Raw genomic sequence first — 17,717 nt, forward strand, 5'->3', positions numbered from 1 at the left:
TTTATCCACTAATAGTAATGGCTTTCTCTTCGTCTACATGTGTCTCTTTCATTCTTGTCCTGAAATGAAATGAAGGTGCCTCCTTCAGCATAGTTTTCAGGTCTTATTTCATTGTCCCCTGGTGGGCAGTATGCTCTTTTGTGGTGTTCCTCTAGATAACCTGTCTTGTCACTAGTTGCTTATAGGTTCTACTCTTGTCTTTGTGGTCTGAGGTTTCACTGTAGTGCATTTCAGTATGGATTAAATGGTGCTGCTAGCTACCTGTTCTCTATGTGGGGGTTGGATGGGTGTCTTTGCATTCTAGAATATTCTCTGCTATTTTTTCAGTATTGCTCTGTTCTTTATAATTGTTTCTTTCAGAACTTCTATGGGGCACCTGGGTGGCTCAGTCAGTTGTGTCCAACTTCGGCTCAGGTCATGATCTCACAGTTCAAGCCCCGCGTCGGGCTCTGTGCTGACAGCTCAGAGCCTGGAGCCTGCTTCAGATTCTGAGTCTCCCTCTCCCTCTGCTCCTCCCCTGCTCATATGCTGTCTTTCTCTCTCTCAAAAATAAATAAAGATCAAAAAAAAAAAAAAAACTTCTATTGGACAGATGTTGGACTTCCACATCCTCTTATCTATAGTTCTTAATCTCCTTCATTTATTCTATTTCTTGATTTTTTTTTTTTAAGCCATCTTTATGTCTTACATCTCTAATCACTTTAGGGTTTTTTGTTGTTTTTTGTTTGTTTTTTTTACAGTCTCAATCGGATAGTTCTGTCATCTGAAGTTCTTGAGTCCACTCCAATTTCAGTCTTATTACTTTTTGAATTTTGGACTTAGAGCCTCTCTACAGTGTGGGTAGATTTGTGGATATCCTTTGTAGCCTGGTATGAGGTTTTTCTGCTGAGTGAGATTGGTTTCTGATTTGCTGATTTCTAGGTTTGGACTAGGGGGTCTTGGAAAAATGGGGTTATAAGGATTTGAGCCCTGAGCCTTTTATTCGTGGTTGCTACTGCTCAGTGGGAGTTCCCACCTCTCATACAAGCTGATGGGAAAGGATCTGTGCTGGTGGGCTTGTCCCCCCACCCCCACCCCACCCCCATGCCCTACCTCCTGCTGAGAGTTAGTCCTTTTGGGGATCATGGCTCTAAGTGGGTGGGAGGGTAGAGTTCTGTTCTTTTTACCTTGAACTGGCCCACATCTCCCATGTCCCTTTGAGGGCTGAAAACCCAAATGTCACAGACTGATGTTCACTTCTTGATGTAGCCATAGGGGGTTCACACATTATCCGGCGTGACTGTAGCTGGACGCAACCCTCTCAAAATTTGCCTCTACAAACTTAGTTTCAATACACTGAAGCTTGCTGGGAAGAAAAGCTGGTCATAATTATCAGCAAAGAAGCACCCTGGGATGGTTTGTAGCACAAATTCAACATTGTATTATGTAATATTTTTTTGTTAACTGTATGTTTTTAAACTTCTTTCAAGGCCTTCCATGCACCAGCTACTGTATGAGCTTCTGTCTGTGGTGACTTCCAAGCTTCACTGGAAGTTCCTGGACAGTGGACCTGCCAGCTGTTCACGAATCCCTCCTGTTTTCCCCCTTTACCCCACCCCCCCCTCCCCAGTCCTGAGACTTCAAAGCAAAACAACAGCACAACACACTTGTCTGAGTTGCTGGTTGATTGGTCTGGACAGAAGGCCTACCTTACAAACGCTAATAATGTAGTAAGGGACGCTACAGAATTCCTTGGTGCTTAAGAGCTTCTCCCAAGTCTAAGGCCATGGCACCTGTCCATGTCCTATTCTAGGGAGTTTGGGTACTGCTTTGGCAGTGAGTCCTTGGCTCCAAGTGGTGGATTTTTGTCTGCCTTCCATGGTTTTCTCTCCCCCAGTGATGTCTTAAAGGGTTCCCGGTGTCTGGGCTGGGCCTGGCTTCTTCCCTAGCCTTCAGCTTGTATGTACAGTTTTGCCTACTTGACCAACCAGTGGGCATCTCACACATCACATCTCCATTGTGAGTTTTTGCAGCACACTCCCCCTCTCCATTCAAGTCTTCCTCAGTCTCCTCATCTCTGTGAGGGCAGCCAAGAACCTCCCTGCCATTCGTAACCGCTGTTGTGCTCTGCCTCCAATCAATGAGGGACTTCTTGGTGCTGCCTTCCAAATTTGGCCACCTAGTTCATGTACCCTTGCCAACCATAGTGGAAAGCTGGTGTCATCTTCTGACTGAACCACTGCAGTAGCTCAGCCCCCCAACCACATACTTTGACTGCATTCTACTCAAAAAGTACATCTGGTCAAACCTGCCACTCAGAACTCTAAGTCATCCTCGGAACCTAAGCAACACCTGTACCAGAACTATAGGCTGTGCTGACCTGGTTCCTGTTTAAGCCCACCTGGCGGTACCCACAATCCCTCATATGTCCCTCCCTGCCTCTTGCCCCCTGTGGCCCCAGGTATCTGTGGTGCACTTCCATAATTGATGCAGGAATCTGTTCCTGACATTTCCATCAGAGATATAAACTAATATATACAAACTCCTGCAGGAGACCTGTACCCTTGATTTAAAACAGTGCAAACCTGACCTGCCATTCTCCCCCTCTAGGGTGGAAGTCTGCCTGAGGGCAGGGATCTTCTCTCCTGATGGATCTAGGGTTGCGCATAGTAGGCACACCCATTCTTACCAGTTTCAGTGAAGGGGATTTAACTGGTAGCCAGGGAATAGAGTAGGGATGCAAGGAACTGAACCACCTGGCAGTGAGAGGGAAGGAAAGTTTGTGCCCGAACTTTGGGGCCAGGCCGGCCGTGTTTGCGTGGAGTTTGGTTAGGACAGAGTGGGGAGTTGTAAATGCTGGGGGCGGGGGCGGCGGGCAACAGTTTCCCTTGGGGTGCCTTTCGAGGTCCCTTGTTTTATTCTTGGGTGGGGAGGCAGTATTGCTAGTGACCTCGCTTCTGGAGCGGCTCGGCTGGCCGGTCGTGGGGGGTGGGGTGGGCAGATGCATTTCTCAACTCTCCGACCCCCTTTCACCCCCGCCCCAAGGGCCGCAGAGCTCTTTCGGAGTTGAGCCCGGTCTGCAGGCTGCTCGGCCTTGCGCGGCGGGACTGGGGCCGCGAGTGGGGACCCCACGGGGGGCGGCGGGGGCGGGGCGTGGGCGCGGCGGCGGCGGCGGCGGCGGCGGGGGGGGGCGGGACGGGGCGGGGCGGCCGCCGCCTGACGTGTCTCGGCGGGATTGGAGCCGCCGCCCTATATAGCCGCGGGGGCCCGGGCGCCGGCCTCGGAGCGCGGCCGGCTACTCCGCGGCGGCGGCGAGCGGACGGCGGGACGGACGGGCCGACCCCAAGGAGTGAGCGCGGGCCGGGGCGGGGGGGGAGGGTGGGCCGGGCGCGAGCAGGGGTGGGGGTCGGCGGCGCGGGGAAGTTGGGGCGCGGGGCGGGCGGGGCGCGGGCTGCCGACGTGGAGCGCCGGGCGGGGGAGGGGCCGCGGCCGCCTCCCCCGTTCCCCCGCCGCCAACCGGGCGCCCCCTCCTTTTCCCGGGCGCCCCCTCCCCTTCCGCCGCTCGGCCCGGCCCGGGGGGCGGCTACGTGTCACCACTGCGCATGGGCCGCAGCGCCGGCTTGGGAAGAGTGAGAAACTTTCCCGAGTCCGCGATGCCGGCCCGCGCCCACCCCACCCCCACCCCTCGCCTTCTGCGGCGCCCGCCCCCACGAAGTCCCTCTCTCTCCGTGCCGCCCACTCCCCCCCCCAGCCCCCTAGCCCGGGGTGGGGGAGGGGAGGCCGACCTGGGCCCGGGCCGCTGACGTGGGCGTCCGGCCGCTGAGTTGACCCCTCCCACCACCCCCCGCGCGCCCCTCCCCCGGCTCGGGTTGGGGGGAGGCTTGCAGGGCTGGGGGTGCAGCGCGGGTCCCGAAGGGCAGGGTTGGGGCCAGCAGGGCGGTAGGGCCCCGTGCAGGCCTAGCCGCACCTTCACCTGCTGCCTGCCTACGTGGTCGGGTGGGTCTGCTGCCCTGGGGGGCTGCAGTGCAACTTGGACGCACCCCAGGGTCGGCGCACGAAAAGTGCATTACGGAAAAATACCGAATTTGGATGAAAGGCGGGGAGGCCGAGCGCGTTACTGCCCCTTTAAGCCTGTCCCCGCCCGCGGGCTCGCGTGGCCTGTGGGAGGGCCTGCTGAGGTGGCATCTGCGAAAGTTCCTCCTGCGGGACGGGTGCCGACTTCAGAACTTGGGGGAGCCGCTCACCTGGCCCTCGTTCGAACTTTTGGCCCGTGGGGAGCACGTTTTTGTTCTCAAGTTCGGCGTGTGGGCCTTGAGAAGTATGTTGGAGAAAAAATTGGTTTTCCTTGTAGGCGTAAAAGTAAATAGTTTTAATCTTGGAAGAAGAGGAAAGAAGTCTGAGTTTGCACTGCGGGTGTTTAGTACTAAGCACATTCAGTCCTGTCTTGGCGCGTGAAGCAGGAGCTTGTTAGGTGGCCCGGACGTACCTCTGTGGTCTGTTCCTGGGAGTTCTCCCTGCATAGACTTCTCGCTGGGGAAATGTAATTGACAAGGTCACAAGGGACTGCACACGTACTTGTCCAGAAGCAAAGGAAGTAAAATTCTCTCTTTAAAGATTTTCTGTGGTGTATTTGTTAGGACCGAGTTCCAGATGTGATCCACTGACGTTGTGACTGTGTTTCTCCCACGCAGCAGTCAGGAGTGCTTGCAGCTCCCTGCCACGGAGGACACACACTCTCTCTCTCTTTGCTTCTGTCTGTCCCCTTTCCTTTGGTTCTAGCTCTGCTGCTGCACAGTTATATTTTGAGAGGTGCCTTTTTCCCCCCTGTGGACACTTAAACTCTGGGAAACAAGAGTTAAAGTCCAGGGTGAGAATAGTTGAAGATTTGCATTAAGTGGATCTGAATGCTTCCTGCAGGGAAAGTAGTTGAGAACAAGCAAAATGATGTAGGGTCTGGGGCGATCTGGGGAAAACCCGGAGGAGACCGCTGCATGAGTCTGAAGTGATCTTGCAGAAAAGAGCGGGCTTGTTCTCTGTGGCGAGAAGGGGGAATAAAGTTGTGGATCTTGCCACTATATACGGCACGCTATTCTGATAGCTGTGTAGAGGTGGAGCGAGGCTCCTTTGGAAGGCAGTGCAGGGGCCTGTCCGGTGGTATTCAGAGGTTGCTGAAGGTCCCTTTCAAGCCTGATTTGAGTAGTGTTAGTACATCAGTCGAGGACCTGTGATAGCATGTGTTTGGCCTGTACTCCTTGATGGTGGGGCTTGTGTCAGGGCTCCTGCGAACTTAAGATAGCAGTGGTCACTGTGCGGTCGTCCAAGGACTCTGGAGTGGGAGTCCTCTTGTTGTGTGCTGTCCGTGAAGGCAGAGTGAGGGCTTGCGGGGAGCAGGCTGGGGCGGGCATAGAGCTGTGGGGGACAGTCTCTCTGGTGCTGATTTGTAGACGTAGAGGCAGGTAGACCGTCATGCTGCGAGCACGTTAGGAGGGCTGAGATCAGCCTTTTATAAAATCTTAGAGCAGAGCCTTAATAGAAGGGTCATCAGGTATGTGCTTAAAATGGATTCTTAAGACAGGGTTTTGAGAAGTTTATTTAAAAAAAAAAAAAAAAGCCATCTTATCTGAGGATATCAAAACCCCAGATGTTAACTCTGTTGTTGGTTGTGATCCATTCATTTCCAGCTGTGATAAACTACCATTGGAAATCTGGAGACGAGTCCCAGTGTATCCTGTCAAACAAGTCTGGAGTTTTCTGGAGATCCACTTGTCCTTCTGTTGCCCCGGGGGCCTGTGTGCACGTGGGGGTGTTAGAGGCTCTGGGACAGGCTCTCACTCTGGTACGTTAGTAGGTGTGCGATCCTTTCTTGTGTTTCTCGCACTACAAGGTCCCATGGAAGAGCGAGCTGGAATGGATTTTTGAAAGGTGTGTGAGTTATCTCAGAAGGGACCTTCAGGAATTCGTCCTCTAACGTGACTCTAGGTGCAGAGTGGGAATTGCTTGTCACAGACCTGTGGCTGGAGGGGATATGGACAGTGACTGTACCTTGCAGGGTTGCTGTGTGGCTTTCACCAGGCACGGAAGATTTGTCCTGTCAGGGAAGGCAAGAGGACCGGTCAGTAGGTGCACAGAGAAGAGGGTGTGGGTCTAGTCGATCATGTGGGGAACCTGAGTTACTAGGGGGGTGTCTGAGGGTTTTAGGAAGTAACAGGGACTCCTCATGACCTGGAGTGGGAGGGAGGCTGTTGAGATGCAAGGTTGGCAGGTAAAAGGGCAGGTGCAACCCACGTGGGAGTTCTGAGCGACAGAGGCAGGGTGGATGCCTGGGTCCTGGCTTCGCTGTCGGTGCTTTGACTTAGAACACCTCCATCTTGTGCCTGGACTAGCTAAGTGTGCCCTGGCCAGACATGTGGGATTGCAAGGAGTGCTCACTTCCTGTACCTTGTCAAAATCAACATGTGAACGTGCTGCTCTGGTACTTTGATTTAATGGAAGAGCCTTAGTCTTCAGTAGGACTTGCGGGTTAGAATTATTGGAGACAAGTTCTTAAATAAAATTGTTTTGGTCATTTTGTCTCCACTTTTCTCCCTCTGCCTTAGGGTGCACACCAGGATCTGGTGGGACTGGGGCCCCAGAGAGGCTCTGGCCTCTGGCTTGTGGCACTTGCCCCGTGTGACTGAAGCCTTGCATTTAGAGTTGTTGTTTTTTTTTTGTTTTTTGTTTTGTTTTGTTTGTTTCTGTTTTAATTTCTGAAATGCTGTTGGACAATGAGACCTGAGTCTATTGGTGCACCCCTGATTGCCATGAATTGTCTTCCTAACTCCTGAATTAAACGTATCACAGGCAAGAATTTGGGGATGTTATTCTACAGTTAGGTAGCAGGATGTTCTTATTATTGCTGTCGATTCTCCCATCTCAGACACATACCCAACCTTTGTTGGAAAGTCCACCTTCTCGCACCTTGTCCCTGTGTGTGTGCTGGTTTGCGTAAAGTGGCAGGTAACCTACCTGGCAGCCTCACTCTCCCAAAGTCCCTAAGGCAAGGTGACCCACACCCTCTTACTTCACAGAGTGGTTCTCGGTCCTCCCCAGATGGCCTTTGAAGGTCCCTTCCAACCCTGCTATTTTATGGCCTGATTTCTAAATCCCCAGTGGATTAGAAGGGACCAAAGGACTTTTACAGGATAACAACGGGAACAGAGTAACCACAAGGCACAGCGAGCTCATGAAGACAGCAGCTCTCGTTCACCCCGAGATGCTCAGGAGGAGCCCCCCGAGGTCCACATTCTGTTTTGTGTCACAGAATGTTTTTCCTCCTGGGTTAGCAGTCAGAGATTAAGAGGGGTGCAGGAGAAATTCGTCAACCACGCAAGAGAACAGACCATCAAGTTTGTAAGGATTTTACTTCAAAATGGGTCAATTGAAAAGTTTCGGTGTTAAGGGCTCACTCCGGTCCAGGGAAAAATTGCCCCCTAAAAGTTCTAGATGGTTTACATTTTACTGTAATAGGTTTTGTTTGAAACTGATAGCCTAAGGGCAGAGAGCTTCCCCTTTTTTCCCAAAAAACTTGTCTAAATGTTGGCGGTAATACCAAAGTGTAGATGATGTCGTGCCCTTTTCTGTTTAGGAGGTAAACGGATCTGGGTTGTAGAATACAGATAAGTAACTTCTCTCTGGTTTTCTTCTCGCTCCCGCTCCCTTCCTGTCCCACACCAGCAAAAACTGGCAGGCTGACAGAGGCGGCCTCGGGACGGACTCTCTGGCTACTGACCGCTTTGCTGGTAAGTTTGACCATCTTTTCCAAAGGTTTCCCGTCCCAGAGCCACGCGCGCACACGTTTCTAGTGGTTCAGAGAGACTTGTGGCTCCACATTGCGACTCGGGCGGCATGCACGTGTGCCCTGCAGGTGTGTCATCTGGCTTCCACGACTGTGTTCAAGTTTTGTGTTTAGTCAAGATCGTCTGAATTTGGGTTGTGTTCTCTTTAGGAATGTAGAGCTTAATTTTCTTGGATTTAGGAAGGGTTCTGAGTTGTGAGAATGACACAAAAACTTCACTTTTTTACATCAGTTGGCTCTCTTACTACTCTTTTGCCACAGTGGTACGTGCAGATTGGTGCGTCATTGTGTGAAAAAAGTGGGTTCTTCATTCTCACAGCAGCGTGGAGCTCGCCTCGAGTTGAAAGGGGGAAGCAAACACCACGGCTTCCGTGCTGAAAGAGCCCCCTTTTCCAAATAAGGGGCTGTGGCTTTCAGAGCCCTGGAGTCCCGCTGAGTACGGGGTGCTCGGCAGCAGGTCTGGAGGCAGAGACTGCATGGTTCTTTCCCTGGACTGAGGAACTCTATACCTGCGGGTCCCCTGTGGCCCCTGAGACACAGGACTTCTGTCAGAGGCACTTGCCCATCCTGCTTCTTGCTGATCAGTGAAAGAAGCTGCTCCCCGTCCCCACCCCACCCCCCACCGTGGACCAGACCGCATCGCCAAGCTGTGCGGTGCCCTGGGCCTTGCCTGTAGTGCCCGTGGTGCCCGAGATCCCTGCAGACGCTGTTTGATTGGCTGTTGGTAGCAGCTGTCACGTGATCCCTTGAGCATCAGGAGGCATGCGGGTGAACCAACCCCCGGAATATCTGAGGCAGATGTTAGGATGGCCATCCAGGTGTCGGGCTGTAGGCTTTTGCCGCCCCTGGGCTTCATGGGACTGGAGCGCTCAGTTGGAGCCTCCGCCTCCTCACTTAGCAGCTAAACTTGGAGGGGAGAGTTGTCCACGGACCCTCCTTCACTTGCGTTTTGCCTTTCATCACTTGGTGAAAGTTTGAGTGTCCTGGTACCTCACAGGTTGTGAGGACAATGGTGTGGTTTGCCGGTGAAACAATTAAACCCTTGGCCGAAACGCGAAGCTTAACGGTCTCGCTGTGCCTTGACTTTCTTCTCTCTGACTCCCTCCTTCCTGCTTCAGTGGCTCACCCGGATTGTGCGCGGGCGCGAGATCAACCATGAGCTCCGTTGCAGTTTTGACCCAAGAGAGCTTTGCTGAACACCGAAGTGGGCTGGTTCCGCAGCAGATCAAAGGTGACGGCCCCTTTTGTGCCTTTCTCCTTCACTCTGAGACGTCGCTCCTTCGGCATCTTTGTCAGATCTTTCTGCCAGTATTTCTGGATACAGAAACTCTCAAACTGTGGACCGCTTTCTGGAAAGCCGGTGATTGTGGTCACTGGGAATTAACGGGATTCTTTTTCAGAGTTGCTGTTTCCCAGTTGTGTTGAGCTAAAATCCTTCAAGATCTGGTGTGTATTTACATAAACAGGATAATTTAATTTGAATGCTAAATTCTCATTTATAATCCTTCGTCTGTATGCAGATTCTATAAAATTTTCAGGTGAGAGAGTAGGGTTTTCTATTCCAGCCTGTTCTCAACTTTCAACGTTTTCGAATAACTGAATCAACTATCAGTTCTTAAGTTTAATTAAAATTTCACTTTGTAAGTCCCACTGGCCGTGTTTCGAGTGCTCATTTATTGCTAGGGCAGTGGAGACCCAAGCACTGCCACGCGCCATCCAGCTGCCCCGTAGGGTTGTTTCCCTCTCTAGATGAGGGACGCCAGGCACTGACAGGACCCGGCTGCTTGTCAGCGCGGAGGCTTTTTGGCGTCCTGGGATAGCACAGCCACGTGGCCAGAAGTGGTGAGCCCGGAGTGGCACGTAGGCCTGTCTCATTCCAAAGGTCATCTCCCTGCTCTGTGTGCACATCCATTCACAGTGGTTTTTGCGGGGCGCTACCATTGCCGAGGCGCCCGGGGGGGATCCAGAACAGCCCCGCTCCTGCTTTCACGGAGCTCTGGTGAATGGGACAAAAAAACCGTGAATGATTAGGGCTCTGTGGGGGATGGAGGTGATGAATGCTCCGGGGCCCGGTTTCCACCAGGCTTGTTGGCTCCCGTGCAGTTGGGAGGGGGTGGTCAGAGATGGCAGCTCCTGCACAAGTCATTGTCAGCACGGTGGGAGATCGGCCGGGGTCTGCCGCGGAGGCGGGTCTCGTGGGCAGTGCTGAGTGGGCACTGACATTATTCTGTTCTGCATATTTAAGGGTTGATTATGTGCCAGGCGTTGTCATAGTTGTGATTCTGTAAGCAAGGATTAGAAGACTCTTGGGCTCAAATTCTTTGTGGTAAGGCCTGTTTTCACGGGGCTCACCCCACTCAGGGAGGAGTAAGGCACCTGCTGTCGGGGTTGGCCCCTCCAGGCCACATGCTGAACCTGAGGGTGCTGGGCCTGGTGAGCTCACGGCCCTTTACCGTCACTAAATGAAGAGATGGGGGTGGAGTGTCACTCGCAATTAATGTTTTGTTGCTCTCTTTTGTTGATTTATTTTGACATTAAAACCCTCCAAGTGTCTTTTTCGTCTAATGTTGAAAGTGGTGTGCTTCCTTTTAATCTGTGTCGGCTGGTCCAGTTGCTACTTTAAATTCAGAAGAGGAGAGCGACCCTCCGACCTACAAAGATGCCTTCCCTCCACTCCCTGAGAAATCGGCTTGCTTGGAAAGCGCCCAGGAGCCTGCTGGCGCCTGGAGTAACAAGATCCGGCCCATCAAAGCTTCCGTCATCACTCAGGTAGAAACTCCGTTCTTTCTTCCTCTGCCCCTCCAAGTAGGAAGTGGTAGCACCTGAGGGAGTGGGTTTTGAACACACAGAAACGGGAATGCTTTGGGCATGCGGTGGGGGGGCGGCTTTCAGGGTAGATCATTCCCCACTGCTGGCGCCGCTGTCCTCACGCCCACCGCGTAGCCCTGGCGCTCAGAAGGAGCGGGTCCCTTGGCTCTCCAGTCTCTGCTGCAATCCAGTCTCCGCTCCTAACTGCTGAAAGTGGCTTTCCGCATCACCAGCTCCAACAGGAACTTGTCTGTCTTTTCTGCCTTCTGTCCCCCCATGTCAAAGCAAGTCTTCTCCTTTTGGCTCCGGGACACCCATTTCCGTGGCTTTCTTTGATCTCACTAGTCCATCTCTCTGCTCTCCTGACCTGGGACATTGGTGAGGTGAACCCCGTCTCCCATGTGAACACTTGTCGGGTCGTGCTTGTTGATTACCTGCCACCCATGTGCCAAGAAGTCCCCTGAGCCTGAACCTCCTAACCGACTGCATCCTGGGTCTTTCCACCTTCCCGGCAGCTATCTGACACGGGCCTGGTGTCTCCCCAGTCTTCCCAGTCTTATTAAACGCACCATGTTTTACTCAGGGGTTCAGGCCCAAAACCAAGAGTCATTTTGGTTCCTTCCACTTCCACTCTTGCCTCTGCTCAGTGCCTTCTCCGTCCAGCAGCTGGAGCGTCCTGAGTCATCAGTCCACGTGCCTACCTCTGCCCGAACCCTTCGTTGCCCTCATCTTGCTGCAGAGCGGGCTGGGGGATCCGGTTCCTTCCTTTCTCCTGCTTGGACAACACCCGCTTGTGCTCACGCTGCTCCCTTATGTGCCCCCTTTTTATCGCCCTCTCCCTTTTGCTCACTCTCCCCTCCGAGTGTGGCTTTTCTCTGTCTCCTTGTCCCTCAGCCCCTCTTACCTCCCTGTGTGTTTCTTTCACTGCGCTCTTACCTGGTGCTTCCTTGCTGTCCATTTGTATCGGGGTATAGTTGTCTTCACTGGAGGGCGGCCTCCTGCCCTGAGGTGCTTTCTGCGGCACCCCCTCTCTGGCCGTAGAGCAAGGGAGGGGAGGAGGCGGGATACTTAGGAGTCTGCGGACTCAGGCTCTTGGCTCTGTATTCGGTGCCTACGCACCCAAGTGTTCTCCGTCTCTTGATCTCTTTACCTTCCCTTTTTTGTCTTTTCCTGAGCAGGTGTTCCATGTGCCCCTGGAGGAGAGAAAATACAAGGACATGAACCAGTTTGGAGAGGGTGAACAAGCAAAAATCTGCTTGGAGATCATGCAGAGGACCGGCGCCCATCTGGAGCTGTCTCTCGCCAAAGACCAGGGCCTCTCCATCATGGTGTCGGGGAAGCTGGATGCTGTCATGAAAGCCCGGAAGGACATTGTTGCTAGACTGCAGACTCAGGTGGGTCCCCAGATGAGTTCTCCTGAGCAGGTGTGCCCTGGACCGTGCCGCTGGCTCCTGCAGATACGGCTTTGGCTTCGTCAGACCCTTCCCCCACTGGGGAAGCAACATGTGGAGCCTCCTGGCATTTTTATTTGAAAAACCACTAAATCGGGGGTAGAAGTGGGACACCTACTGTTTTTGCTATTTGACCTAATGGACTGAAAGGTAAAGGCTTGTCCCGAGGGTGGAGACCCTTGGAGAAGCTGGGCTCACTGGATGGTGTAGTGCAGACACCACCACAGGGCACTCGTTCCCAGGGCCTGGCTCAAGGGTCTGTGCATTGCTGGTTAAATACACGTTTCTCGGTCCTGAACTTGGGAGGTTACAAGTTCGGATGTTGTTTTGAACCTGTTCCATAGTTCTTAGTAGTCTGATACCACTACTTGGAATTGACTGGGGAGAACTGTTACAATAAATAAATCTATGATACCTTTTGTTTCTCCATTAGCAGTGTCACTTAAAGGTGAAGGTCAATGCAGAGAATCTTACTAAAATTAAAATGTCTTGTGACAGAGACAGCGTTAGGTGGGTTTACTTAGAAATGGAGGTCCTGGGGTACCTGGGTGGCTCAGTCTGTTAAACGTCCGACTCTTGGTTTTGGCTCAGGTCATGATCTCACAGCTTTGTGGGTGGGTTCAAGTCCCACATCATATCAGACTCTGCACTGGCAGCACGGAGCCTGCTTGGGATTCTCTCTCTACCACTCCCCCACTCATGCTCTCTTTGTCTCTCTCATAACAAATAAACTTTAAAAAAAAAAAAAAGGGGGGGCTCCTGGGTGGCTCAGTCGGTTAAGTGTCCGACTTCAGCCCAGGTCACGATCTCACAGTTCGTGAGTTCGAGCCCCACGTTGGGCTTTGTGCTGACAGCCTGGAGCCTGCTTCGGGTTCTGTGTCTCCCTCTCTCTTTCTGCCCCTCCCCAGCTCATGCTCACACTCTGTCTCTGTCAAAAATAAATAAACTTTAAAAAAAAATAAAAAAAAAAAAAGAAATGGGGGTTCTGTTGGTGCCTGCCTGGGTGGCTCAGTGAGCGTCTGACTTATGATTTTGGCTCAGGTCATGATTCGAGGTTCATGAGATTAAGGTCCGCATCAGGCTCTATGCTGAGTGTGGAGCCTGCTTGGGATTCTCCCTCTCTCCCTCTGCCCCTGCCCCCTGCTCACACTGTCTGTCTGTCTGTGTCTCTCTCTCTCTCTCTCTCTCTCTCTCTCTCTCTCTCTGTCTCTCACTCTCTTTCAATCTCTCAATGTCTCTCACTCTAACAAAAAGGTTGGTGGGGGGGCAGCCTGGAGCACCTGGCTGGCTCGGTTGGAAGAGCATCCAATTCTTGATCTCAGGTTATAATTTCGAGCCCCACATTGGTTGTAGAGATTACTTAAAAATATAGTCTTTAAAGAGAAAAAAAGAAATGGGGGTTCTCCCCACCTGCCACTGATCTTCTGCAAACTCCTGGGGGAGCTGGCTCTAGAATGTTGTGGCTAAAAGATGAGGGGCTGTGGGGCAAGAGCAGGGACTTAGCAGGGAGGAGGGGAACTGCCCTGTGCTGTCCACACTCTCACTCACCCCGTCCTGTGGGCCATGGGAAAGTCACTAACTCTCCACTAGCTTCAGGGACCGAAGTCCCGAAACACAGGCAGCACTTCACCTTGCTGCTGACATGTAATCAGTTCTCAGACTTGCTGTTTACTGGTCAGTGAATATTTGAGTATTTTGTGAGTGAGCACTGGGCGGGAGAAGACCTGACCCACTCCACTCCCCCTACACCTCTCTTTACTTTAAAGCAGATCCCAGATACATTCATCTGTAATCTACCCCCCACCTTTTTAAAAGTATAATTTACCAGGCTGTTACTCATTAAAGTTAACAGTAATTTTTAAGTTTGTTACTTATTTTAAGAGACGGAGTGAAAGCGCATGAGTGTGCGTGGGAGAGGGAGAGAGAGAATCCCAAGCAGGTTCCATGCTGTTGGAGCAGAGCCTGATGTGGGGCTTGATCCCACAAACTGTGAGATCGTGACCTGAGCTGAGGTCAAGAGTCTGACGCTTGAGGGACTGAGCCGCTCAGGCACCCCTAAAAGTAATAGTAATTTCATAATATATACATACTAAGCCCAGTCTGTGGACTTCTTACATTAATTATCTCTAGTTGTCTTTGGAGTTCAAATCCGCATCCACACCAGGCCTGCCTGCTGGGCGTCTTGTGCTCATGCCCTCTTTGATTCCTCAGTAGTGCCCTCCCCTCCTCTTCTTGGTGCCTTTGATTTTCTGGGATAAGCAGGTATTTGCTTTGTCCCACCGTCCACTGTTACTTCCTGTAAACTGGGGGTTAGATCTAGGGGTTGGTTACTTTGATGTTCAACTTGTTTGGCAAGGAAACTTGTGGGTGGTCCTGTGTGGTTGTTATTGATTCCAAGACTAGACTCCAGTTTTCAGCAAATCCATCCATTAATAAAGTTCCTGATCTTTTGCTTAGTACTGTTATCATCTGCAGACGGCTTAAATTCAGTGGGGTGCAGATGGCAGTTTTCTAACTCCCTCCCCATTAACTTGGTCTTCTTGTGAAGAACTTTCCTCTGCCACCTGTTGAGTCAGTGTTCAGACTACGTTGGCACCCTGGCATCTTCACGGGGGACCCGGGAATCTTCTCACTGTCATTATGAACTTTTGATGTGTTGATTTAGTCCTTTATGGTGAAGTTGGCATCACCTTTGGACACTGGGACCCCCTTTGGTTTGGCCTCCTGCCGTCTTCTGGAGTGATCATTCGTGTCCATCATGCCCTGATTTCGAACACAGAGACGTGCAGGCCAACTGTAGCCACAGACGTAAAGTCAGCTGTTCATCCAGGAACTCTGTGCCTTTTTTTTTTTTTTTTTATTGTTTTTGAAGTTTATTTTTGAGAGAGGGGAAGAGACAGCATGAGGGGGCAGGGACAGAGAGAGAGAGACACAGAATCCGAAGCAGACTCCAGGCTCTGAGCTCTCAGCACAAAGTCCGATGCAGGGCTCGAACCTACGAACCGCGAGATCCTGACCTGAGGCGATGCCAAACGATTAACTCTCTGAGCCACCCAGGTGCCCTTCTGTGCCTTTTTATTAGGAAGTTGCATGAGTGCAAACTGGTAGTTCTAATTAAGATGAAAGGTGATGGAGTCTTAAAATTGCTTGAAGGAGTTCATGCTCTCATCCTGAGATACAGTTAGGTTGGGACAGAGTCAGAGCTGTGTGATAAGATTCTGTCAGAGACAGCTTCCGCAGCCCCCCCCCCCCCCCAAATCTCCCTCCCCTGCCAGGTGACCATTCTTAGTCTTTGATTTATCCTTCCCTTGTTTGGGTTTGAGAATAGAAGCAAAAGATAACTTGCTGTAATAAACCTTGCCCTACATCCTGTTTTTTCCTGCGTATTTTTTGGAGATGTATACGTATCAGCAAACAGTGGCTCTCCTCCTTTCTTACTTGGGTGCGTGGTGCTCTGTGCGTGTGCTGGAAGTTGTTCAGGCATTCCTGTTGATGGGCATTTGGGTGCCTCCCTGACTTCTGTTATAAGTGTGTCTGGTTAAAAACCTTGTACATATGGGATTTCCTGTTTTACCCTGTCTGTCTGAAGATGAGTTTCCTAGCAGTGAGGTGGCTGGTCTGGGCTGGTCTGAGGGCAGTGCATACTTAATTTCCCTGTAGCAGCCAAGCCCTGGCCCCCAGGTGCACCTGGGGCCCTCGCCCACAGGCTTGCCCCGCCTGTCAGATGCTTGGGCTTTTGGCCTTCTGGAAAGTAGCTGAGTGTACTTTTAATTTGGATTTTTCAGATGAGCAGAATTGTTTTATTTACTTATCTGAAAGAAAGTGTGAGTGGGGGAGGGGAGAGAGAGAACCTTAAGCAGCCTCCACACTGTCAGTGCAGAGCCTGACGTGGGGCTCGATCTTACGACCGACCCGGAGATCATGACCTGAGCCGAAATTAAGAGTTTGACACTAAACCAACTCAGCCACCCAGGCGCTCAGGATTGAGTGTCTGTTTAATACAGACTTTGCATTTGCTCTGTGTGCTCTTTGTTCTTTGGCCTTCACTGTCAAGTTAAAGAGTCTACCTTGCTCAGTGTATTAGGGCTCTTAAAACCTGCCCCAGAGGGGCACCTGGGTGGCTCAGTCGGTTGAGTGTCTGACTTGGGCTCAGGTCGTGATCTCATGGTTCGTTTCATGAGTTCGAGCCTGGCGTCGGGCTCTGTGCTGACAGCTCAGAGCCTGGAGCCTGTTTCGGATTCTGTGTTTCCCTCTCTCTCTCTGCCCCTTCCCTGCTCGTGTTCTGTCTCTCAAAAATAAATAAACGTTAAAAAAAAAAAATTTAAAAACCTGCACCAGTAATACACCTTATGAATAACGCTTCCTAGTTGGCCATTTGTTTTTTGACCTTGGTGTGTTTTGCTGTGTGACGGGTTATTCAAGTGTAGTCATGTTCATTACTGTTGTTATTTTGAGTCCTCACTGGGAAACTGTTTCACTTCTGGATTAGGAGAAACTTCATCTTTTCCTGGTGCCTGGAAGGGTGTTCTTCCCTTTTTGTTCTGGATGTTTGGAATTTCTTACCAGCAGGGGGAGGGGCACATCCAGTTTCATCCTTCTCCATATGGCTGTTAGGTTGTCGACACCAGTTTTAAAAGAGTTTTTTCCCAGTGATTTGAGTGGCTGTTTTTATGAAGTCCTACGTTTCCGTATTAACTTGTTTCTGTTTGTGGGTTTTCAGTTCTGACCTGTTGGTCTGTCTTTCTGTGTGCTAATGTTCTGTTTTAAGGATAGTAGTTTTATATTATTTATATTTAGTACAGTTACTGGTACCCTTCCCGTACTGTCCTCTTTGAAGATTTTCCTTGTGCCTTTCTCTTTTGTTCTGCCATGCAAAACTTTATGATCTACCTTTTGCTCAAGATTGCATTAGAGCTTTAAAGGAGTGTTTTGTGATTTTTTTTTTTTTTTTTGAAAGAGGGCACAAATGAGTGAGGGGCAGAAAGGGAGAGAGAGAAGTGGGGCTCACCTGACGCGGGACTCGGACTCATGAACCGTGAGGTCATGACCTGAGCTTGAGTCAGATGCTTAACGACTGTGCCACCGGGGCACCCCGTCCTGTGAGTTCTAGTGCTCGGATCCCCCCTGCGCTGCCCGGGCGCCCCGTCCTGTGAGTTCTAGTGCTCGGATCCCCCCTGTGCCGCCCGGGCACCCCGTCCTGTGAGTTCTAGTGCTCGGATCCCCCTGCGCCACCCAGGCACCCCGTCCTGTGAGTTCTAGTGCTCGGATCCCCCCTGCGCTGCCTGGGCGCCCCCGTCCTGTGAGTTTTAGTGCAGGGACCCCACCTCTTATGTTGGGTTGTGTCTACTTAGCTACTTTGTCTTTTTTTTTTTTTTTGGCCTGTCAGAAATGGCCATTCTTTTGCATTCTGTCTTCTAACCAGTTGCCGTTAACATAAGATAAAGCTGCTTTGGTGCTGCTCTTCTCCCTGTTATAGACCTTAGACGTTTAATAAAGTTGTAGTTTCCCGGGGCTCCGGAAGGCACAGGCCCGTGCCTCTTCCCTGTCTCATCTTTGTGCCTGCTTTGCTTCCTTGGGTTTCCTTTTGTGGTGACCCCCTGCAGTGGAGGTTGGGGGCGCAGACCTCAGTGGGTACCTCCCGTTAA

At 51.5% G+C, this 17,717-nt stretch overlaps 1 protein-coding gene across 2 annotated transcripts in view; it reads left to right on the top strand.

The window, feature by feature from the left end:
* The window catches only part of HDLBP (high density lipoprotein binding protein), a 73,777-nt gene that overhangs the window by 29,738 nt on the left and 26,322 nt on the right, over positions 1 to 17,717 (top strand). Inside the window, exons 1-5 of one of the 2 annotated variants that reach the window (XM_047085475.1) lie at positions 3,269 to 3,328; positions 7,693 to 7,757; positions 8,932 to 9,044; positions 10,425 to 10,582; positions 11,800 to 12,015. In XM_047085475.1, the coding sequence (XP_046941431.1) occupies positions 8,969 to 9,044; positions 10,425 to 10,582; positions 11,800 to 12,015 (450 nt within the window). In that variant the 5' untranslated portion in view covers positions 3,269 to 3,328; positions 7,693 to 7,757; positions 8,932 to 8,968. Of the gene's footprint in view, positions 1 to 3,268; positions 3,329 to 7,692; positions 7,758 to 8,931; positions 9,045 to 10,424; positions 10,583 to 11,799; positions 12,016 to 17,717 lie in introns of those variants that run through there. The other variant, XM_047085474.1, reaches the window with a different exon arrangement.

The sequence above is a fragment of the Lynx rufus genome, unplaced genomic scaffold (assembly GCF_022079265.1).
Source record: "Lynx rufus isolate CCGP_SWC_20201006 ecotype Redwood Valley unplaced genomic scaffold, mLynRuf1.p SCAF_2, whole genome shotgun sequence".
Taxonomy (NCBI): Eukaryota; Metazoa; Chordata; class Mammalia; order Carnivora; family Felidae; genus Lynx; species Lynx rufus.